The sequence below is a fragment of the Zootoca vivipara genome, chromosome 11 (genome assembly GCF_963506605.1).
Source record: "Zootoca vivipara chromosome 11, rZooViv1.1, whole genome shotgun sequence".
NCBI classification, from domain to species: domain Eukaryota; kingdom Metazoa; phylum Chordata; class Lepidosauria; order Squamata; family Lacertidae; genus Zootoca; species Zootoca vivipara.
Window position 1 is genome coordinate 56,993,833 of NC_083286.1, and position 24,346 is coordinate 57,018,178.

Here is a 24,346-nt window from a genome sequence, read left to right on the forward strand (position 1 = left end):
TTTAACTATCAGAAAGTCTTAAATTATTGTTAATTTTTCTTATTATCAATTATATTATTTTATCTTATTTGTAAGCTGTTTTGAGGGTCTTTTTTAACAATCAAGTGATGTTTAAAAGTTATGAAATGAATAAAATTGGGGGGGCAATGTATTTCTTGAATTTCTTTGAGGAAAGGTAGTGATGTTATTCTCTTTTGGCCTATTACCCAGTAGCAACTACGCTTGTTAGAGTCAACAATATTGTTAGATGGGCCATTGTTTTTACCCAAATAAGCATGTATTTTCAGAACAGATTTTCAATGATGAGCCTCATTAAGAATCCCTGGCCCGACTGCATCATTGAGCAGAATCATAATTTTGAAGGAGGGGTGGTCTTGGAAGAAGCACGTCCCTTGCTTGACTTTCTAAACCATATGTGACGACAATTCCAGAGGACATCCCTGGAAGAAAATGAAATGATTTCCATCGGACATTTCCTATTTAATAGCAATGGGGAAACAATTTCCCAGCACCGGCAGAAACCATTTTCTTCCCGAACAAATGGAAAACTAATGATTTTGCACTCAAAGCAGTTTCTTGGCAATCTTGCTGGGCGTTAGTGTAGCTAGAGAGATAGGGAGGAGGAAAAGGAGGAAAAGGAGGAGGAGGGAACAAACTGGGCGGGTGCCAAGATACTCAACAGCCATGTAACTGATCTCAAACAAATCCATGAAAATCAGGTGGCATGCAGATTAGACAGCAAAGCAGCCAGCTAATTTTAAGCAACAATAACATGTCAGGAGGTTCTGCCTCTTGAGGAGCACTTGGAGTCAAGGTCATGAGAAGAATGGTATCAGGGGCCATCTTCAAAGACTTTTGGAATCTGAAACATGGAAATGATGTGCTCTCAGTATTCCTCTGGGATGCGTTCCAGTTCTCCAGAAGCTGGAAGAATGGATTATGCCAGAAGGGGGGAAAACTGCTTTGGGAGGGGGTGAATACAGATGTCCAAGTGGTGGATGTTTTTATTACTGTATTCTGTATTCACAGGGACATTCTGTGAGCCACCCTTTAACACAATGACACAGGGATGGATAGCCTGTGACCCTCTGGATGTTGCTAGACTGCAGCTTCCCCCATTCCTGATTATTGGTCATGCCAGATGGGGCTGATAGCACCCAATGACATTTAGCGGGCTTGGAAGAGAACAAGTTTTCTGAGTGGTAGGGATGGCAGAGGAATGTGATTCGGTCTGCATTTAAAGACAGACCTGATTCAAAACAATATGCAAACCAAAACGAAGCCATCCTTCACAATGTTGACTTCTCCAAATTTTGCAATGCCAAGTGTTGTGTACAGAAATGTACCAGTTAAATTAACGGGAAATTAGTGAAAACAACATACAGTGGTGCCTCGCTAGAGGAATTTAATTCGTTCCATGGGTCTTTTCTTATAATGAAAAATTTGTCTAGCGAATCCCATAGGAATGCATTGAAAACAATTTTTGATTATTTTTTTTTGCCCATAGGAACGTATTAATTGAATTTCAATGCATTCCTATGGGAAACCGTGATTTGCTAGAAATTTTTTCGCAAAATGAATTCGTCTAGCAAGGCAACCTCCACTAGAAAAAAACCTTTCGTTAAGCGGAAATTTCGTTAAGCAGGGCATTCGTTAAGTGAGGCACCACTGTACACAAATGCATGATAGAATCATAGAATTGTAGAGTTGGAAGGGGCCATGACAAATGACCCTCCAATCTCTGCTTTAAAACCAAACCTCCACATCTGAGGAGTATGAAACAAATTTTGTTTCATACTTTCTTAACCGGTATGCGGACCAAAATACAGCCCCTCTTAGAAATTCACATTGATCCAAATTTTGCACTGCAATTCTGCAGTAACGTGTACAAAAATTCATATGCTAGGGTAAAGCATGCGTAAAATGCATGCGTTTGTGAAAAGAGCATACAAAGATGCATTATATTTGAGGAAATTGGTTTGCAAAAATGTGAATGTTAATTTAACATACAAACACGTGATTAGCACTAAAATGCTGGCGAATTTTCAGTCAGTCATGTTCAAATGTTGGTAAAGGGAGGGGGAAACGAGAAGCAGGGGACTATTAGATTCCCCCATCCCTACTTCTAAATAAACATTTATGAGATTGCGCTGGCAGTGAATTGGGGGCAGGGAGAGAGAATGCACATTACTGTTAGGATGGAACAAAGTGGAGTGTTTTGTCCTTGTGAACCAGCTGATCATCTCTCCACCGCCCAGATAATTGTCCTGAATTATCAATGCAATGTCACCTTTTGACAACAGGGAAATATTTGTGGAAACAATAGAGGAGGATTTGCACATTCCCCCCCCCTCTCTCTCTCTCTCTCTCCAGCTCTCTATCTTCCTCTCCTCCCTTACCAGACTCACTTCCAATACCACTACTCCAAGGTTAGGGGTTAATTGGTAACTTTCCTTTGGGGCACTTAGCCAGTCCCTCTTGGCTCAGAAATACAATTGCATGTCAGCACTGATCACTCATGCCTGAAGAGCTTAAGGAAAGGGAAAGCTAGTGGAGCGCAAGAGATACACACCATCAAGTGTCACTGTTAATCACAGGCACCAAGCTTTTTAATGCACAGGGTATTTTACATCAGTCGCCGCACTGCACACCTTCAAGGCGCACCTATGCAATTGCAAACACGAGGCATTCCAGTATTTCCCATTCTCCTCTCACGTGCATCGGCTCTGCATGCCTTTTCCTCAGATAAGGCTATGGACTGCACCTTGCTGGATCAGTCCAAATGCCCAGGATCCTGTTTCCAGCAGTGGCTGACAAAAAAATGTTCCTGGCAATTCCAATTATGCACCAAACTCTGTCAATACAAATTCTGTGCCAACTTGTAAATGCCTGCTAAAAGCTTTTCTATTCCGCCAGGCCTATACAGGCAATGAAGAGTACATCTCCAACAATGGCTTGTTGATGCTTGTTTTATTTTTTATTTTTATTTTTTTGCTTTTAATTTTTAATGGTTTTTTATTGTATGATTTTTATCTTTCCATGTTGTAGATGCATACATACATAATTTTATTTGTATGCTGCCTTTCCATAGTTCAAGCCATGCTCAAGACGGCTTACAATATTGGGGGGAAAAATTATATAATTACAAACGTAACCAAAGTAGTCATAAAAAATAAATAAAACATCAAAAACTACATAACCAATTAAACAATTTCCACATAAATCACAATAAGATCAAGAATTCAGAATTACTTGAATATGCAGATTAAAAGATTACAGTATGTGAATGGGAGATGCTGGCAATAAGCAAAGGAGAGAGGGCAGAGGCGTAGACAAGGTCAGGTGGTACCCGGTGCAATATATTTTTGGCACACCCCCGCCCCACATTGCAATTTTTGGGAACGTTGCTCAAAGCTGTTGAGCTTTTTTTTAAGGGAGGGTTGGCTGCAAAACAGATATGCCCGCGGATTTTGTCACCACCCCTAGGCATGACATCCGGGGCGGACGGCACCCCCGCACCCTCCTTGTGACCCCCTGAGAGAGGGCTGCTGCTTTTTCTGCCCTGCCTGTGTGCTATCTGGAGGCATCTGACTGGACCCAAAATTCTGCACTGGACTGGCACTTGACCTGGTCCAGTAGGTCACTTCTTGTATCATGTTCTTACCCAGAAAGTTTTTTTAGAAAGCAATCATTGTCACAGATGCTGTTGGAAGCACCCACATTGTCTCCCTACTGCTATAGAATCTTGTGGAGTTATTTGTTGTTCACACACACACACACACACACACACACACACACACACACACAAACACACCCCTTTGATGCATATGACACCTTACAGTAGCAGAAGCAAATTAAAGGTCCCTGGTCTGAGGGGCTTCCAATCTAATTTCAACAGAAGAGAAGACAAGGGAGAAAGCGGAGAGGGGAGGGGAAGGAATACGAAAGTGCTGAAGGAAACTGGGTGAGAATCTATGAAAATAAATTGCCACATTGCCAGGCTCTGTTTCTGTGAGAACTAAAGAACTGAGCCAAAGTATTTTGATTTTGAGCGATAAAAGCATTGCAAAGAAAGGAAGGAAGGAAGGAAGGAAGAAGGAAAATGTATATTAGGCAAAACCGCATACAAGAACGGGTGTATTAGGGAAGCAATTGCAACCCAAGGCTATGTACTTCCTCCTCCTCCGACCCATCCCCAAACTCGGCCCTCCAGATGTTTTGGGACTATAATTCCCATCATCCCTGACCACTGGTCCTGTTAGCTAGGGTTGGTGGGAGTTGTAGTCCCAAAACAACTGGAGGGTCGAGTTGGGGGGTGCCTGTTGTAGAATAAGGACACCATACAACAGGCATCCCCAAACTCGGTCCTCCAGATGTTTTGGGACTACAATTCCCATCATCCCTGACCACTGGTACTGTTAGCTAGGGATGGTGGGAGTTGTAGTCCCAAAACATCTGGAGGGCCGAGTTTGGGGGTGCCTACCATACAATGACTTTGAATTGATACAGGCCACAACTTTATTGATTACAGATGAAAGAGGTTTGGATAATCATTAACTTCCGGCCCACTTGCCGGAAGTTGCACCATGGGTCAATCTGACAGCAGGGTTTCCTAAAACTTCCATTAAATAGGGGGACCCCCGCAGGGATCTGTTGCTCAGGGCATGCTATTGGTCCCGGGCCCCGACAGGGCATAGGCAACTTGACGAGGAAGAAATAGGTAAAGGGTCCAGGTCTAGGCTGCTTAAATGCACCTGAGGGAAGCCTACCTGCTCTGTCAGTCCTGCCCCCAAGGTCTGCCACAATTGGCCAATCAGGCAGGAAGGCTTGGATCTGGCACCTGATAGGTAGAGGGAGCACTGTGCGGCCTCTGCCTACTCCAATCCCTGGAACTACCTTGTCAGGTCCGTAGGAAGCATAGCTGCCAAGTTATCCCCTTTTTAAAGGGATTTTCCCTTATGCTGAATAGGCTTCCTCGCGAGAAAAGGGAAAACTTGGCAGCTATGGTAGGAAGCCTCCGCCATCCCACAATGCCACCCCACCTAGGCGGTGAGTGACCTTGCACTAAAACAATGGTGAATTTTCAGGAGGTCTTTTTTCGGGGAAATGTGGAGAACTGAAAATCGGGGGGGGGGGGGGAATAGAAGGCGAAATGAACCAAAACTGACTGTCTCACCCAATCCTAGTCATGACTCCCCACCCACAATTTTCACTTTTCTGAGCTAAACAGATCCGTTTCTTTCAACCTTTCCTTATAGGACCATTCCCCCCATACCCTGGACCATTTTTGTAGTCGTCCTATGAACCTGCTACAATTTGTCGACACCCATAGCAAGCAGAAGGGATCTAAGCTTGTTGGAAGGCACTCTTTAAAGCAAAACGAGAGACTTCAGAAGGCACCCCCTTCCGCATAAAACATGAGTCATTTCTAACATACACAGTATGAACCCACTTGCCACGCAGGCATTAATAATAATAATTAATCTTTCCAGAGCTGCATTTCCGCTGAAGCAGGGGAGGAAGTGTCACTTACTTCAAAGGTGTGTGTGTGTGAGAGCAAGGCTTTTCTAGTTAATCAGAACCAGTTCCCCCTCTGCACCAAAATAGCAGGTAGCAATTTCTTTCCACTTTCGACCCTGTGATTTTGCTACTGAGTGGAGATTAAGGTGGCAATGATTCACTTACTATCATTTCAGGGAGATCAATTAAAGCCTACGCTTACACTGAGAGGTGTTTCCAGCTTATGTGATAATAAAAAGTAAATAGACATTTCTCTGCTTTCTCCCCGAAGACCAGGGCTGTCTTAAGTATATGCGGCACTGGGGTGCAAAGATCTGCCTGGCACCCCCCCCCCCAGGTTGCCCAGTCCCAGGCATGCAGGAGGGCGGAGCTGGCCAGCTGCCTCAATGTTTCGCTGGCTCGGTCGCCCCAAAACATGTGGCGCAGAGCCGCCCGCAGCAGAAGAGCCCACCATGGTGCTCCGACCAATGGATGGGCTCCATAGCTGCCAAGTTATCCCTTTTTTTAAGGGAAATTCTCTTATGCTGAATAGGCTTCCTCGTGAGAAAAGGGAAAACTTGGCAGCTATGATGGGCTCTTCCCTGGACTCAACTCTTGGGCCCCGGACTCTTGGCCTGGCACCCCTGATTGCCCAGCGCCCGGGTGCCCCACACCCCTGGTGCTTATGGGTAAGACAGCCGTGCCGAAGATGACCTATCCAATGAGGCAGATGTGGAATCTACACACATATTAAAAAAAAAGTTCTGGAAATTCTTGTTTTAAAAGCTTTTTAAAAAATACGTTGAATTTTCCATAAGGCTTACCATCGCCATCTAGTGTCACATTGTATATTGCACTTAAACACACTTAAAACGTTTTATTAGCAGCTCTTATAGCTGAGTCCAGAGAGAGAGAAAAGGAAACAAAATTTTGGGAAATGCCAGCCTCGGCTATTGAAATGTCTAGGGGAGAGAGCGTGGTTGTGGCCAAAGAGGGGCCCTTCTTTCATAGGGTTGCCTCTGATCCTTTCTTTAATTTTTAGTTTCATTTTTTAAAGATACAGCTGAGCTCATTTAAGAATTCAAGGCTTGAATTTTTCTTTTGGGAGAGATCAACTGCAGATTTGCATTCTGGTACCCACTGTTATTGAGGAAAACACAAAACAGTGCTAAGTTAAAGTCCCTTAGGTGCACTAGTGGAATGAATGGAGCATGCAACAGGAGGCGCAGGAAGCCAGAATGGCCCAATGATTCAAAATCAGGGCTGGCTCCAGGTACAGTCCCGATGGCGCGGGGTGTTAGGACGCCGGGCCGGCAGGCGGGGCGCTGCGTGCTGTGAGGGCAGGGGCGACCTCCTCGAGACTGCCCTGTTCAAAATATTGCTGTAGATCTGATACTTTCTTGTTACACAGTCTGTTCCACAACAAACTTCCACAACCGCAACTGTTGTGTTGGATCTCACATTGCACCGCTTCCTTTTTAAAAAGGGGGGAATTCAAGGTATCTCATGACAATTAAAATCCACAGAGCTTAAAAACAAAGCAACAGAGCATTAAAACAAAACTCCCTTCCTCATAGAATGACAAATCATCAGGAATAATCAATTAGGATAATGCTGTATTTAGAAAACCAGCCAGTTACATCCCATCAAATGCATGCGAGTAGAAGAACATTTTAACTTGGTGCAGAAAATATGATCATGGTGCCAGTCAGGCCTTATCAGGGAGAGTATTCCACAGATGGGCTACAGATGAAAAGAGCATCTCCCTTCCCACAACTCTCTTGACAAGGACTTCATACGTTGATCTTGGGAGATGGGTAGATTCATGATGAGAGATGCCTTCCATCAACGACTGAGGTCCTGAGCTGCATAAGTCTTTATGGGTTAAGACCAGCACTGAAACCACAACTGAAACTCTCTAGAAAATGTGCTTCAAATGCGTGAAATCTGCTTGACACATTTAGAAAGAAAACAGAATTGGAGAATGTCTTGCAAGGCCTACTGAAAGAAGTTGAGCATGCCAGACCTCTGCAATATAGGGGGAAGATTTAGAATTAGAGCAGTGTCAGTATTTTATTTTATTTTATTTTATTACTCTGAATACCGCTTGGTAATTTGTTTTCTTTATTTGCATGTGTATTGTTTCCTTATCGGTGACTTAAGTACTTCAGCTGTGTGTAACACCTATTGAATTTCAAGGACTTAATTAATTTTAATATAATATCCAATGGTACAATTTGCTTTTCAAAGGGAATTAACTTCTGATCCATTGAGCAGTAAAAGTAAATACAAAAATACAGATACCATAGCAGAGAGAAAGACATTCCCATGCCAAGCTTGATTTGCATTTATATAGTTGCCATAACAGTAATGAGGATCAATTTGCTTAATGATTCAAGATATATTGGAATAAATCGCAAGGGCTGTTGGAAATTATCAGAGGCCAATTCAAAGAGACTTGGTCATTTGCTGCATCGCCACATCCAAACCACTCCTTCCCAAAGATTATGAACTGATCTAGCATATGAATAGCCTTCTTTGGCCAACCAGATGCCTCTGGGAAGTTCAAAAGTAGGGCTCCCCTCACCCCTTGTGGTTTCCAGCAACTGGTATTCAGAAACATATTGCCTCTCGCTGTGGAGGCAGAGGATAGGTGTCAGAATTAGTGGCCATCAATGGCCTTATCTTCCACAAATTTGGCCCATGCTCTTTAAAGCCATCTAAGTTGGCCTTCACTGTTTCCTGTAGGAGCATGTTCCATAGTTTTAACTCTGTGCTGTGTAGCTGTCCCAAATCACCCAACCTTCAGCTTCATTGCATGTCCACAAGTACCAGTGTTATGAATGAATGAAAGAGAGAGAGAAGTTTTTTCTCTCTCTTTCGTTCATAACACTGGAACTTCCTCCACTTCCTCCATGTAAACTTCTCTCATGTTGCCTCTAATTCACATTTTCTCTAAACTGAAATGTCCCAGATGCTGTAAACTTTTTTTTTCATGAAACCAGGAACATAGGATACAAGTCTGGTCCATCTAGCTTGTTATTATTTGTCCTGACTTGCAGTAGCTCCCCAAGTTCTCAAGCAGAGCTTTCTTCCATTCTCTGCTACCTGATCCTTTGCTTGGAGACGCCAGAGATTAAACCCCAGATCTTCTGCATGCAAAGCAGGTTTTATGGTCTCTCCCGGTGGTGCCTGACAGAAACCTTCATGTAACATGACACTTGCCTGAATGTGCCACAGCGGGAAGATGGCCCAACCTGGCTCCTAGGAGATTTTTAAGATGTGGCTAATCAAAGCTCAACGCCAAGAATTCTAATTAACCAATTAAACGCTGTATAGACTAAAGAGCAGGGACACTGAGCAAATGAAGACGGGCTGTTTTGCTCCATCAACATCTTCGAGGGATTGCGCTTTGGAATGCTAATGTGTGTCAAAGAAAAATCAATAACGAAAAGAATATTGTATAACAGGCGCCACTTGGTCCTACTTGACTGCCACTGCTGGGTGATTTCAAAGGGAGGGGAGATTTTTGCAGGTGTGATAGAACCTGGCGTAAGATTGATTTCCCCCTGGGGAGGTGCTGGGATGAGGGGTGGGGGTGGGGGGCTTCAATGAGAAAAAGGACTGCCTCCTCCGTCCTACTACACCAAACTGCGGGAGGCAGTGCAAGACAGGAGTGCCTGGCGTGCTATGGTCCATGGGGTCACGACTAAATGACTCAACAACAACAACAAACTAGTCTCACTCCTTTGATCTCTAAGAGGATAGATAAAGACAACTTCTCATATTTAAGTCTGAGAGGTGTGTGAGCAGGATAGATTAAAGGTGCAGGGGCAGTCTGGGGATACCAAATATCAGGCAGCCCAAGTGATGGGCTCTTGGGTGCAGAGGGCTAGTTTGGATTGTAACATAGGACCTGACTGTCCATATGTTCCCGCTGATAAATGGTCTTTCTCAGGCACGTTGCTGAGAACTCCTGGCCCTTCTCCTCGCCTCACAGCTCACTGCACAAGCGAGGCATACCATCCATCACCATAAACACACCGCCTGTCTTGCATTGTTGTTTAATTAAACAACAGAGATAATTTGCAGCCCATGTTGCAGTATAAATATTGTCCAACGCTTCAGCTCCATTTAACCTTAACAAGAAAATATGAATAACAAGACGGGGCGTGAAATATACAGTGGAGCAAAATAATCTATACAAATATTAGCTGGTGCTTATTTTCCACTTGGTTTCAGGGGAAGGAAGACAGAAGCCTGCCACTATTGGGGAGGGGGGCAACAGTTTGTGTAGTTTTTTTTAAAAAAAATGTTATGCATGTATAAAAGCCAATTTGCTAAACCGAAAAAGTAACAGAGTGAGGAAGTAAACTTTTAAAGGTTTTCTTTAAATAATAATAACCAAAGCTGACCCCTCCCCAAGCTGCTTTTCAACCGATGAGACATGAAGCACACCTTCCTCCTCTCCACAGATCAAATGTTCAGCCTTCACCAGCTGCTTAGGAAAGGGCCATAGCTCATTGGTAGAGCATCTAGCTTGCATGCAGATGGCTCCAGATTCAATGTCTGGTATCTTCAGGTAGGGCTGGGAATATACCCAGTCTAGGAATCACGGAGAGCCTCTGCCAGCCACTTTAGCCAATATGGAACAAATTGGGACAATAGTGTGACTCAAGGCAGCTTTCTAGGTTCCTAGAGTTCTGTGAAAACTACAACACCCCCAGCAGTTAAAATATCAGATATAATCAAACTAGAACATATCATCGCATCAAACATTTCAAATAGAGCAGTATCTTGGCTCCAGGATTATTGGTTTGTTCTTGTGCTTCTTCTTATTTTTATTATGCATTCCGTCTTCTCATTTTGTATTTTTTTATGGTGTGATATTCATATGAATGGTGGTATATAAATTTAATTAATAAATAATAAAAGATGACGAAGCAGCCTCACTAGGGAGAGCATTCTGCAGGCAGCAAGAGGAGGACACTTTTGCAAAGACTCTATAGGAGTCTAACTATAGAATACTGTGGCTGTGTAAGATATATAAACCCCCACCCCCCACCCCCGTTAGCATAACAAGAATGAACTATGCAAAGTAATTTCCATGATTCATGCATGTTGCAGAATTATTCCTTTCTCGTTGCGGAAATTAATGTTGCATTGCTGCCCAACTTTTTTTTCTCCCTTTAGCTTAGAATGCCTGCAGCCTTGCTTATATGGTTTATTTTCTTTCTCTTACGCTTCTCCCCTCCCAGAGGATGCTTATAAAACACAAGTCCGTATAGATGATGAACCTGCTTATTTGGACATTCTGGACACTGCTGGACAAGTGAGTAGTTTCTCTGCCTGGACAATTTGAGCTGCCAGTGAAAGTTGGCCGGAGGATAGTGGGAAAAATAAGGGAAGGGGAGAGAGAGAGAGAGAGAGAGAGAGAGAGGGGGGGGGGGCATTTAAAAACCAGGGCAGAGAGAAAGATCCTTAAGGTGATAACTCCCCCTATTCTAAAACAAGAGTGGGAAACTTTATTCCTTGTGGAGAACTTTCCAACAAAGGGTGGAGCAATGGACAAGACTCTTACTTTTGTATAGTAGTCTAGACTCCAACCACACAGAAGTCAGAGATCTCTACACACACCTCTCTCTACCATCTATTCTGCTAAACAAGAGGCATTATTCCATGCCAATAATGCATTCCAGCCAGGTAAAAGCATTCAAGGAGGTAATGGGAGCAGAGCTGTTGAGGGTGTGTGGCCTTGGGAGAAGAGGTGTGGCCTGTGGAGGGGTGTGGCCTAGGGCAGTGATTGCCAACATGGTGCCTGTGGACAAATGTGCCCCCAAATAGGTCTTCCCTGGTGCTCCTAGGATCCACGCCTCCTGCTCTTAGGTCTGAAAGATGCTTTCTGCTGTAGCCAATAGTGTTTGCTTGGTTGCAATATGTGAGAATAGGTTATTCACAGAACAGAAAAAGACAGTGACAGAATGGCTAACTTACAGAATACACAGAGACCGGTAAGGGTTGCTCCTGTTTAGATGAAGCAGTTGCCCAGATTGGCTTGACACTCCCCCCCCCACGTCTAACCCTCTGTGTCAGCCCCCCCCCCTGTCCACAGGAGCCTCAAGGGATCCTCTCTGTTTCTGCCTGGCTCTCTGCTCTGTGACATGCAGTAAATTCCAGGGGGGGGGAGGAGTTTGCAGACCGTTAGCAGAGAAGCTGTCAGGTTGGCTCTGTAGTAGAGTGGTCAAGACTACTTCCTATGGGCTGGTGCACCTGCCTATTCATCTTTCTCCAAGCTCCCAGCCTCCAGTTCTTCCCAGTTTTTCCCCTCCTCTGGGGGTGTAGCCAGTTTCCCACCACCAGGATCCAGGATCCAATTCATCTCCCCCTGTGTTTCCAGGGGGGGGGGCTCTTGGTCAGGCAGCTTCCACCACTCTTCTGCACCCAACTAGTCCCTGACGTTGTGTGTGTGTGTTGTGCCTGCAACAGTTTCTCTTGTTTGTAAATGTGCCATTTGCATCCCAAAAGTTGTTGGGAGAACTCAGGGGAGGCCCAGTCAGAAATAGCTGGAGGGCAGCAGTCAGACCCTGAGCATGAGACTCAACACCCATTTTTGAAAGGCTTTGACCACCTGGCTGCCACATTGGTTTCCCACCACCACCACCACCTCTGTAGGTGAGAACTCCAGTCTGAACACAGAGCCACATTCCCCCAAACTGCCAGGTTTTGCTTGATAGCATCAATGGGTGTTGGCTAGACAATGCCTTGGCAATCACCAAAGTGCAGTCAGCAAAGTGTGCTGCGTGACTGTGTTTAGGGAGGTACATTTAGAAAAGGAACAGGAGATCAAGAGGCTGTTTGAAAATGTACCTAACAGTTGTGGAGGATCTGTTCCAAGGTACAGAGACTCCCATTTGCTTTTGTTATTGTTGTCAGAGGAATGGGAAACAGAAGGTAGATCTTATTAACTCACTGGCAGGAAGCTAGGATGCCTTTTTTTTCCTTTGAAGCATCATATTCCCTGAGACTGAACATTGATAATGGCAATCATTGCATCTGTCCTGCACTGCCTCTGTGGACTCTTGTTTATTGAAGCTAATTAATGTTTTGCATTCCAGCATTCAAAGATGTTATAGAAAGTAAATGCATTTGATGTTTATCTTAATGGATATCTAGTGAGTTAAGCCTGTATGATGATATTGAACATTTTGGCAATCTACAAGGGTTAAGGGTCCCCTAGTTGCTAAGTGCAATCAGGACACTTTTAATAGAGGTAAAAGTCCCATTTGCATGACTACCTGAAGAACAAAAGATCCCAGTTCTCCCCCCCCCCCCAAAAAAAAACAACAACACCCAAAGATGTGTACAATCTACAGTATTTACAAGAAAACATATACCCTGTAAATCATATTTCAAACCTTCTTGCAGCTTTCCACAAAATTATATTCTGGGCAATAGTTATATTTTAAAATGCCTTCTTCTAATAAAATAAAAATAATTTTCATAAACTGTTTTCCCACCTGTTGCATTATTGCTTCAAAATAAGTATTTCTTCCCAAGGTCGGTGATTGGGGGAAATGTCAGTTCAGTGGTGCAATGAAAACGATATCAGCTGTTGAGTGTGGGTGTTTATTTACAGGCAAATTATGCCAAAAGAAAACTATTATTTAATCATTGCAAATAATTAGATTATATCTATCTATCATCTATCTATCTATCTGTCTATCTAGCTATACATCATAGGCTTGGGAGGGGTAAATCCTCACTCAGTACCTACATTTCCAACATTGGATGGTAATAATTGCAATATGTTATTTTAATTGGAATTTTACACGGCACACCACATATCGCTCATTGATAGGTTACAGTCAGGAGTCTTTCACAGCCCTAAAGGGGATACCAGAGATTGAACCAGGGATCTTCTGCATGCAAATTGCTGTACCATGGAGCTAAGGTCTTTCACTACACTGAAATAGACCATTCATCCATCTAGCTCAGTATTGTACACCTTGACTAGCAATGTCTCACCAGGGTTTCAAGCAAGGGGACATCCCCAACCCTGCCTGGAAATATCAGGGATTCAGCCTTGGACCCTCCGCACACAAAGCAGATGTTCTACCACTGAGGTATGACCATTTCCTAGTGGAATCTAGTGAGCATTCCTGGGGCAGGACCTGGGATCTTCTAGATTCAAAGCAGATTCTCCACAATGGAGCTTTTGCCTTCTCTGTCCTGCTTCTTGGTTGTACCAGAGTGTGATGGGATGTTGACAAAAATCAATGAAATGTTGAAATCCCACTTTTATATATAGATACCTTGTTCAGGGGAGCATAGGGGAAGGACAATGTAAGAGAAGATGCACAGGTCTCAAGTGACTCAGTACTTACCAGAAAAAGCTGTCACCTTCAAACTCCTTCGGGACCTTTTCTTCTCCTTCCAGTCCTTTCTGCTCTTTCACCAAACATAATGACTGAGCTATTAATCCGTTCACTTTACTATTAATGATGCATTTTGTGATTTAAGGTGAAAATCCATTTTATACTATCCTGCATGCAGATGAGAAGAGAGCACATAGTTTATAGTGTGCAATAAACCAAATGAAGCTGGATTTCTTTTTTACTTTATTTTTCTTTAAGGAGATTCAACAGTGAATCTTGCTCCACTGACTGCATCTAAGGGAAAATGATCAAGGTGTTTCTCCTTAAGGAAAAAGCCATTAGCATTAATATGAAAGACAAAATTTCCCAAGCGGGACACTTGCACAGAACTATTTTACTGCAAGTGGGAAGGAGCATCGCCACCCCTTCTGTTCAAGGGATGAATCCAGAATCAAGGCTGGAGGAACTCAATATTTTCACATTCTTAGAAGAAATGATCTGATCTGAAATTCAGTAATGTGGAATTTTTGCTTTCTCCAAAAGTTGTGATTCACAGTTTGAGCATATCACGATACACATGTAAATGTGTATTTCATGAAAAAATACACTTTACATTTTTTAAAAAAACACTGAATGTATTTTTTACCTTTGTATATTAGGCTAGTTTCTTCACACACATATACCCCAGAGTGGCTGGGGAAACCTAGCCAGATGGGCAGGGTAATTATTATTATTATTATTATTATTATTATTATTATTATTATTATTATTATTATCTTCCATCCAGGCAAACAAGAAGAATGACCAGAGTTCAAGGGCATATTCCTGCCAGGAATATAGGGTATAAAGTAGAGCAAGCAAGGTGTGTCACTTGGGGAGAGTCCTGAGGGCCAGATAGAGGGGTCTGGAATGTCCCATTTGGCTCCTGGGTCTGAGATTCCCAACTCCTGCAGCACATAACATCTAGGCATGTCTGTTCCAGTGAAGGCATAAATCAGCACCTTGGACAGCTCATCATAGACACCAATGCAAAATTGTGCTTATGCAACCTAAGGTCTGTTCTCAAGGAGGGTGCAAAAGTGAGGGATGTGGCTCAGGAGGTTCTGTGGCCTAGGGAGAGTCTTGTGAGCCAGATGAAGCCTCCAAGTCTGAGGTTCCCCATTCCTACCTGAGAGACTTTTCAGCTTAACATATAAAAGAAACACAATGGAATTGTGTGCAAAATCATAAAATGCTGACTTGGGAAAGTCCCTATTGAGGTTGCAACCCAAAACACCTTTACTGTGTGGGACTTAACTTTGAGAAGATGCGGGGAGGAGTATCGATTTTGTGAAATGGAACCAATTCAGAGAACTCTAAAATTGGGAGCAATCCCAAGGAGATTGTCAGTCAGTTGCCTGCCTGGTCTTTTCTTGGGAGCATCCTTCGTCCAGTTCTTCAGTCTTTAAGCTCAGGAACAGATGGCATTTGCTTGTGCACATATCCTAGATACCACCTGCTGTCTGCTGTCTTCATCCGTTTTCCCATTTGCCGTCTCCCTTTGTAAACTTTGTTAAGGGGAAGAAAAATGAGAAGACCGAAATCATGTTTTCCGAGTGCTGCTATTTCAGCTTTGCTTGCCCTGGCAACCAGCAACCTACAAGTGTTCATCTGTTTTGTGCAGATGGCATCTCTGTATAAATATTCCAGTATGAATTCTGCCTTTCCTGCCTTCTAGACAAATATAAAGAGCCTTAGGGTGTCAGTGGGTTGCACTTCTCCGGGACCATTGCCGTCAAAGTGACAAAGATCCCCTTTGTATTTCCTAATGATCTCTTGTGCAATCTTGAAACACAGGAGACCACCACCAACCAATTTCATAGAGTGGAATCTTCTGTGGCACATGTTCCTTTGTTCAACATCCCCAGTTGATGACCTCAGGCTACCTGAATGAATGCATACAAAATCTGTGAAGTCTTCCGGGTTCTAACTTTTGAACATGACCATCCTGTTGGGCAATTTAGGTTGCTCCTTGGATCTCCAGTCCAGGACAGGGTTATTTGGAGAATGAAGTAGCCCCTGGAGCACAGATGTTGGCCACCCCAAACCAGACTTCTTTTTTAATCCTCTCCCCTTGGTGCTATGATACTGATAGTGTTTTAAACACAAAACTTTGCTTGGCGCTCCTGTGTGGGACCTGTCTATTCCACAATATACTGTTCAGCACTTTCAGTATTACATTTCCTGTGGTTCATGTGTACATGAGATAACAATGTAGCTCATATTCAGTGCATCCTGAATGCTAATGTCTCCTTTGATTTCTCCCTGCTACGAATGTGGCATTTTGCTTAATTAGTAAAGAAGCGTTGCTTGCTGCTGTCGTTTGGAAAGAAAGAAAGAAAGGTTTTCTGTTCTGAAAAAACTGAAAACATAACAAATATAGAGAACGCTTCTTAAAGCGGGCAGTTCTTCAAAATGCAAGGTTTGAAAAGGGTTTCATGAATTGGAACATGCCCCTTACACAATACATCTATGTTATTTCCAAATTGATTTGCCGTAATTTGCAAAGTCCCATTCTGCTTTCGCTATACAGAGGACAGAAGTGCAGCTTTGTTTATTTGTTTGTTTATTTATTTGTTTGTTTGTGTGTGTGTGTGTGTGTGTGTGTGTGTGTGTCAATCATTGGGAAGCTCCATAGCTCAGTGGTAGAGCACATGTTTGCATGTGACAGGTCCCAGGTCCAATCCCAAAGTAGGCAGTGAATGGTCTGATTCAGTATGAAGCAGCTTCCTATGAAATGATTGGATTTGGAATGAGGCAGCTTCATATAACCTCAAAAGGTCTGTGAAACTGTACAAACAGTGAGCTTTATTGGGTTACCTTTATTGTAATCCATTGCAGAGAGATGGACATAACTGAAAAACAAGTTTTGCATTATTTACTGTAAGAAACCAGACAAACAAAAATAATTCAAGGGAAAGAAGGGTGGAGGATTAGACCTGGATGAAGTGAATCACCTGTGTTCCTTCTGCTAGTTAAAGCGGTAAACAAACTCACTTTTGAGATAGAAAAAAAGGAGGAAAAAAATTACCTCAGAAGCACACTCTCAGCAACTCTGTTCTTTATAGGCTCTTTATTTTGCTTGCTAAATTATATAGCATCTCAATGTTACTCTGCAGGCAGAATTCACGGCCATGAGAGACCAATATATGCGAGGTGGAGAAGGCTTCGTTATTTGCTATTCCATCACGGACCGACAGTCCTTTCAAGAAGCTGCAGAATTCAAGGAGCTCATTTATCGTGTCCGGCATACCTATGACATCCCCGTGGTGCTGGTGGGGAACAAAATTGATCTCAAGGAGTTTCGGCAGGTAAGCAAAGTTGTTGCCATTTTTAAAAATGAATAATAAGAAGCAGCGTGCAGAATGCCACTCTAACTGCAGGTGTGAACCGAGTCTGAACATCAGCCAGCCTTTCTGACAAATGAACATCTGTCCAGCATGTGGCATTTGGGTTAATTAGGAAATGAATGTTGCTCACTGAAAGGGAAGAGGTTCCATCGCATGTGTGAAAAGCCTTGCATTGGTGAAATGAGTTATTCAATCACAGAACTGTAGAGATGGAGGGGATTCCAAGGGTCACTTAGTCCTACCACCTGCAACATAGGAATCACAGCTAAAGAATTCCCAACCTCTTCTTCAAAACCTCCAGTAATGGAGAGTCCACTATTTTCTGAGGTAGTATGTTCACTGTTGAACAGCTCTTGCCTTCAGAAAGTTCTTCGTAATGTTTATTTGTAATCTTCTTTCTTGCCATTTAAATCCATTGGTTTGGGTCTTCCCCTCTGGAGCAGCAGAAAACAAGCTTGCTCCATCTGCCACGTGACAGCCATTTGGATATTTGAAGAGTTAGTTGGAAGCTGTCCTCATGTCATTTTGCCTCCTGCCTCTTGGCCAACCTTCCTCCAACTCTTGTCTCTCTCCTATCAACACCACGAAGTTCCTCATCAGACCAAAAGAAGAAGAGCCCCATTGGAATAACCCAAAAGCTCACAGTACTCTGGAGCCAAGCCATTACCCATTAACTGTAAATGATGGCAGCACATCATCAATGTGGTGCAGAGTGTAAAAAGTCCCCTCCTCTAAAATGCAACAGAAGGAAGGTAACAGAAAAAGATGGAGTGGGGAAGAGGAAGAATATGCAGCTGTTTTAGTTACATGGTGTCAATCTTACCAGTAGGCATGACAGAAGCAGTCAGTGGGGCAAGGCAGCAGCATTTACCTGACCTCCTGTTACTAGCATGAGGGTGGCTTACCTGTAGATCGGAGAGGGGAGGCGGTGGTAAGGTCACCCCCTAATCTGCTCTGCTGCTTCATGTACAGTGGAGAATCACCAGTGTTGAAGTCCAACTGCTAGTTCAGTTGGCTTCTATATGTAGTATTGAGGTGGGAGATGAGGTACATTGGCCTCGGGCAGCAAGATTTCTTGAGCTGGCCCCACACTTACTATACATGCTCTTAGACTTCACCAAAGACTACAGCATGGGATGAGAACTAAGGCCAAAGAACCAGTTGATCTGTGGTGCCACAAACCTCTGCAGCCGACTGCTGAAAGTGTAATGTGTGTACCTAAGACAACATTGTTAAGCTCATATTTTTCTTGTGTGCATTTCCGAGGCCTCCTGTCACCCACTGGACTATGATGAGCCTTTGGCCTGATCCAGCAGGGCTTTTCTTATGTTCTTAATTTACACAGAGGTAAATGTATAACATAGTCCTTTTGTAATATTGTTGCATGCATAACAATAAACAAAATACCCAGATTTCAGCCATTTGCAACTCCCCCCTGTATATTTTTCTTTCAAAAAGTGTTGGAGTAGAGGAATTAATCCCAAGAATTGCAATTGCATTCTTGTATTGGAGGGTTTTTTAAATGAATGAATAAATAAATATAATAAAAGAATATCCAATGAAAACGATCAATGTAAGCAATTTTAAGGTCTCTTCCTGAGTTTTCCTTCCGAAAATGAAAATGTATCAGACACAGTAAAATAAAAAAATTCCTTCAGTAGCACCTTAAAGACCAACTAAGTTTTTATTTTGGTAAGTTTTTATTTTGGTAAGTTTTTATTTTGGTTTTTATTTTCGTGCATGCACACGAAAGCTCATACCAAAATAAAAACTTAGTTGGTCTTTAAGGTGCTACTGAAGGAATTTTTTTATTTTACTTCGATCCAGACCAACACGGCTACCTACCTGTATCAGACACATTTATCCATGCATCAATGAAATCTCTGCTGATTCCTCTATTTGGGATACTTTTGTTTTACCCAAGCAAAATGAAATTATTGGGGTACTGAATGCCCCATGAATTTTTTTTTTGAATAAAAATTGATCTAAACAAGCAAATTCTATGGCCGCATGCACACATTGCTTTTAGAGCATTCTTATTCTGCTTTAAAACCCATGGATAATCTTGGCAACTGTAGTTTGTAACGGGTGCAGGGAACTGTACCTCCGAGACGTCAACACCCTTAACTACAATTCCCAGAATTCATCATGACTGTAAAAGTGGCATAAACATGCTTTAAATTTCTGGTGTGGATGTCATCCCAGCTCCCTTCTTCTGACCAAATGCACACATTGCTGTGGAGCATTTTGCCACATCAAGACACCTTGAAATTTGGCTTGGGGTAGGTAGCAAAATGAAAGTGAGGAGGAATTAAAGAACCTCTTAATGAGGGTGAAAGAGGAGAGTGCAAAATATGAAGCTCAACATCAAACAAAACTAAGATCATGGCCACTGGTCCCATCATCACTTATCAAATGGAAGGGGAAGAAATGGAGACAGTGAGAGATTTTACCTTCTTGGGCTCCATGATCACTGCAGATGGTGACAGCAGTCATGAAATTAAAAGACGCCTGCTTCTTAGGACAGGTATGTCAAACCTGCAGCCCTCCAGATGTTTTGGCCTACAACTCCCATGATCCCTAGCTAGCAGGACCAGTGGTTGGGGAAGATGGGAATTGTAGTCCAAAACATCTGGAGGGCCGCAGGTTTGACATGCCTGTCTTAGGAGAAAAGCAATGACAAACCTAGACAGCATCTTAAAAAGCAGAGACATCATCTTGCCAACAAAGGTCTGTATAGTTAAAGCTATGGTTTTCCCAGTAGTGATGTACGGAAGTGAGAGCTGGACCATAAAGAAGGCTGATCGTCGAAGAATTGATGCTTTTGAATTGTGGTGCTGGAGGAGACTCTTGAGAGTCCCATGGACTGCAAGAAGATCAAACCTATCCATTCTTAAGGAAATCAGCCCCGAGTGCTCACTGGAAGGACAGATCCTGAAGCTGAGGCTCCAATACTTTGGCCACCTCATGAGAAGAGAAGAATCCTTGGAAAAGACCCTGATGTTGGGAAAGATGGAGGGCACTAGGAGAAGGGGACGACAGAGGACGAGATGGTTGGACAGTGTTCTCGAAGCTACTAACATGAGTTTGACCAAACTGCGGGAGGCGGTGGAAGACAGGAGTGCCTGGCATGCTCTTGTCCATGAGGTACGAAGAGTTGGACACAACTAAACAACTAAGCAACAACAAGGTAGAAAAATACCCCCCCCCCAAAAAAAAATGCCTTAATTTTTTTCTGCTGAAGAAGGTTTTAAAAATTCAACTAAACTGCAAAAGGCAGTTACCCACACTGGAATTCCCACCCTGGCAGAACATAGCAAGGGTGGTATAACTAGCACATCTGTTCTCACCAGTCTTTTCATCCTTCAGTCCTGGATGCTGCTGTAAAATTTTTGCATATGAAATGTATTATAATATTATTTACGGTGCCTGGAGGAGGAAAAAAAAAGTAATCTCACTTCCAGTGTTCCTTGGCATTGTTTTGCATTTGACAACAATTTCATAACAATCAGACAGGGTGTAGGAGTCGGGTCAGACAAAGCCACTGTTTGATATGCAGTCCCCCTCCACAATGCAATTAATGATGTATGTCGTCTGTCTCGCGAATCTATCTATGGCGGTCCAGGAACAAGACTAATCTGCAATTAAAATGACACATCAGGGGGAACGTCACTGCAACAAGCAAGCTTATTAGTTTGAAATAATGGTTCGCCTTTCTGATAGCCCCGGTGAAATGATTGTGGCTGTTCCTTTAAGTACGTCTTGTCGTTTTTAAGTATGTCGTGTTGTTATCCCCAGAACAAGGGGTTTATCTTTTCACCTTCTTAAGACAAATTGGAATTTAAGAGGCTGAGAAGAAGTGCTGTTTGCTACCCCTGGAAAAGTTAAGCAGTTGACTGCAAAGGATTTGCACAGACACCCATGTGCTTGAGGGAATACCGAGCTGTGTTATGCAATACAAATAATGTCTATTTAAAATATATGGTGTGGATGTGATCCCAGATAAAGCATATGCTTGTGTTTGTGGGAGGTGGGAGAGCTAGTTGGATGGACAGCTTACTTTTGCTTAAAAACTTCCAATGAAGGAGAGTCCACAAACTCCCGAGGGAATCCTTTTTCCACTGTCAAACAGCTCTTTACTGTCAGAACGTACATCCTGATGTTTAGATGGAATCTCCTTTCCTGTAACTTGAATCCACTGGCTTGTGTCCTACCATCCAGAGCGGGAGAAACCAAGCTTGATCCATCTTCCATGTGACAGCCTTTCAGATATTTGAAGGGCTCAATCATTTGGCAATCATTTCACTTCTCAGTCTCCACTTTTCCAGCCTAAACATACTCAGCTCCTTCAACCATTCCTCATAAGGCTTGGTTTCCAGTCCCTGAATAATCTTGGTTGCCCTCCTCTGTACACCTTCCAGCTTGTCAGTCAGTTAAATTTATTGTGTCTAGCAAACAGCCATTACACACATGAAAATAATAATAACAAGAATACAACTACTCCCAGCTTGTCAATATCCTTCCTAAACTATGGTGTCATATATGCTGAAAGGCAGGGTGTTGTTGAAGAGGTTACTCATCATCTCATTGTCATTTTTTAAAAGGGCTGGGAGACTGATCTCTTCCTTTAGGGAAGGGGATGGGTGTATATGAGTACAGTCATACCTCGGTTTGAGTATTTTCAGTTTAAGTACTCCGCGGACCTGTCTGGAACAGATTAATCCACTTTCCATTACTTTCAATGGGAAAGTTCGCTTCAGGTTAAGTACGCTTCAGGTACAGTATGGTCTTCTGGAACCAATTACACTCATACTTCGGGTTAAGTACCCTTCAGGTTGAGTACTCCACGGACCCGTCTGGAACAGATTAATCCGCTTTCCATTACTTTCAATGGGAAAGTTTGCTTCAGGTTAAGTACGCTTCAGGTTAAGTACAGACTTCCAGAACCAATTGTGTTTGTAAACTGAGGTACCACTGTATTATTATTTGTTGCTGTTATTGTTGAGCTTTAAGTTATTGATTGGATTTGGCAAAGATTATTTTATAGCTTGAATATTTGTTAAGGTTTGTGAGTGGCCGTGAGGGCTTTTTGGCAGGGAGGGGATCAAAAGGCAGCCTAGAAATAAACTCCAATGGACTTGGATAAGATGATAGACAGGGATGCCCTGAAACTATTCAGATTATCTGGGAAGAGATTTGAACTAATGTCAAAGCCCAGCCATCCTATCTACTGCATCATCTTTCCCAAAGTGCGGGATGCATACCCCTAGGGTTCACAGAAGGGTTTCAAAGTGTACATTGCATATATTTTTTTTCATTTTACTTTATCGTGGTCATTTTAGCTGCATAGAAAAAGATAAAATAGTAACTATTAAAAGCATCCCCCAAATTATATATGCCCAAGAAGGGGTACACCGGTAAGACGAAACACTCAAAAGGGGTACATGACTATTGTATGTTTGAGAAACCCTGGCCATTATAATTTTGAGCCCTTGTCCATTTAGTTTAAAACAGCTGCATTTCTTTTTTCTTTATCACATATTCCGGAGAATAGGTTGAGAGGAATCAGACAAGGTTTTGCCCTTTGCTCAAACCTCCTTTGTGTCAATTTGCAATGAAACCCCTCCAAAGTCTCTTTTACTAAAATAGACATTCATGGGAACAAAATTGCATTTGGTGGAAACTAGAGCTCAAAATGGCTTCCCCAGCCTGTGCATTGCTTTCCCACCACCACAGAGCAACACCTATCTGAGACCATCTTATTTTTCATTTGTGTGAAGTCTCTGCTAACTTAAGCAGTTGTTCTTGCTGCCTCGGTGACATTATCTGGATAAGCTCAGCTCCCTGAACATCTGGTAGAGAAACCTCTGAATTTGCAGACCTATTTCTGTCTCCTAAAATAAGCCTGAACCCTGGAGATTCATATCATTTGCCCAAAAATAGATGCTCTACAGTGCCCTAAATCTGTTGGTTTTATGACACTAACTACAAGCTACTAAATCTTGTTACATAAGTAGTGAAACTGTGAAAGAACAAAGAATCTTTCCACTGCCATATGTTATAGCTTGTGCTTTTCCCCTTCCTGGAGCCTTCCTAACAGCCCCAGGCTTCCCTAACCATTTGCCTTTCAGATCCTCTCAATCTGGTTTACAAATGCATATCATTGCTTGAATGAGCCCTTCAAGGGGTGAATTGCTTGAGTGAATGGCTCACCATAGATCGAGCACCATATATACCAAGCTTTTATAGCCCCCGTGCTAGCAATTTCAAAATGACTACTGTGTGGGTCATGGGACTTTGAAACCTGGATATGCTTGGCTTCCTATGGTCAAGCCAAGCATTTCTCCCAGCCGACAATCAACTGCGACCAGAGGGAACCTTCTTGAAACAAAGTAAGGCACTTTCCAGTTTAATTAGGTGCTAAAAGTTGGTGCAGCTCCAATGCCCAACTGTCCATGATATAAAAATTAGAAACCCAAGTTGTATATTTTTTGATTTTAATAACATTTCACTTTTAATTACATTTAACCTTTTAGATGTCCATGGAGTTTTCTTGGCAGGGATTCTGGAGTGGCTTGCCAGTTCCTTTTCCAGGTGGATCGCGTTTAGTCAAAACTCTCCACTATGACCTGTCCATCTTGGGTGGCCCTGCATGGCATAGCTCATAGCTTCTCTGAGTTATTCAAGCCCCTTCGCCACGACAAGGCATTGATCCATGAAGGGGATCAATGAGATGAGATGGTTGGACAGTGTTCTCAAAGCTATGAACATGAGTTTGACCAAACTGCGGGAGACAGTGGAAGACAGGAGTGCCTGGCATGCTATGGTCCATTGGGTCACGAAGAGTTGGACACGACTAAATGACTAAACAACAACAACCTTTTAGATAGAATGCACAAAGGGAAAGGTTTGATTTCTGTGCAAGATTCCTGCATTTTACAACCTCATGCTCCCCAGGCCATAAACAAGAAACTCTATCTAACCCTGAAAGTGGCACAAATAGTCAGTAAAGGATGTTGTTCTAGTTAACATTGGAGTGTAAATGCAAACATATCCTTCATGCTTCCTGGGAGATAGGCGAGG

General features: G+C 42.8%; 1 protein-coding gene across 1 annotated transcript in view; it reads left to right on the plus strand.

Annotated features, from left to right (window-relative positions):
- The window catches only part of RIT2 (Ras like without CAAX 2), a 177,483-nt gene that overhangs the window by 68,667 nt on the left and 84,470 nt on the right, over positions 1–24,346 (plus strand). Inside the window, exons 3-4 of the mRNA XM_035100639.2 lie at positions 10,758–10,831; positions 17,033–17,224. Of these exons, the coding sequence (XP_034956530.1) occupies positions 10,758–10,831; positions 17,033–17,224 (266 nt within the window). The remainder of the gene's footprint in view (positions 1–10,757; positions 10,832–17,032; positions 17,225–24,346) is intronic.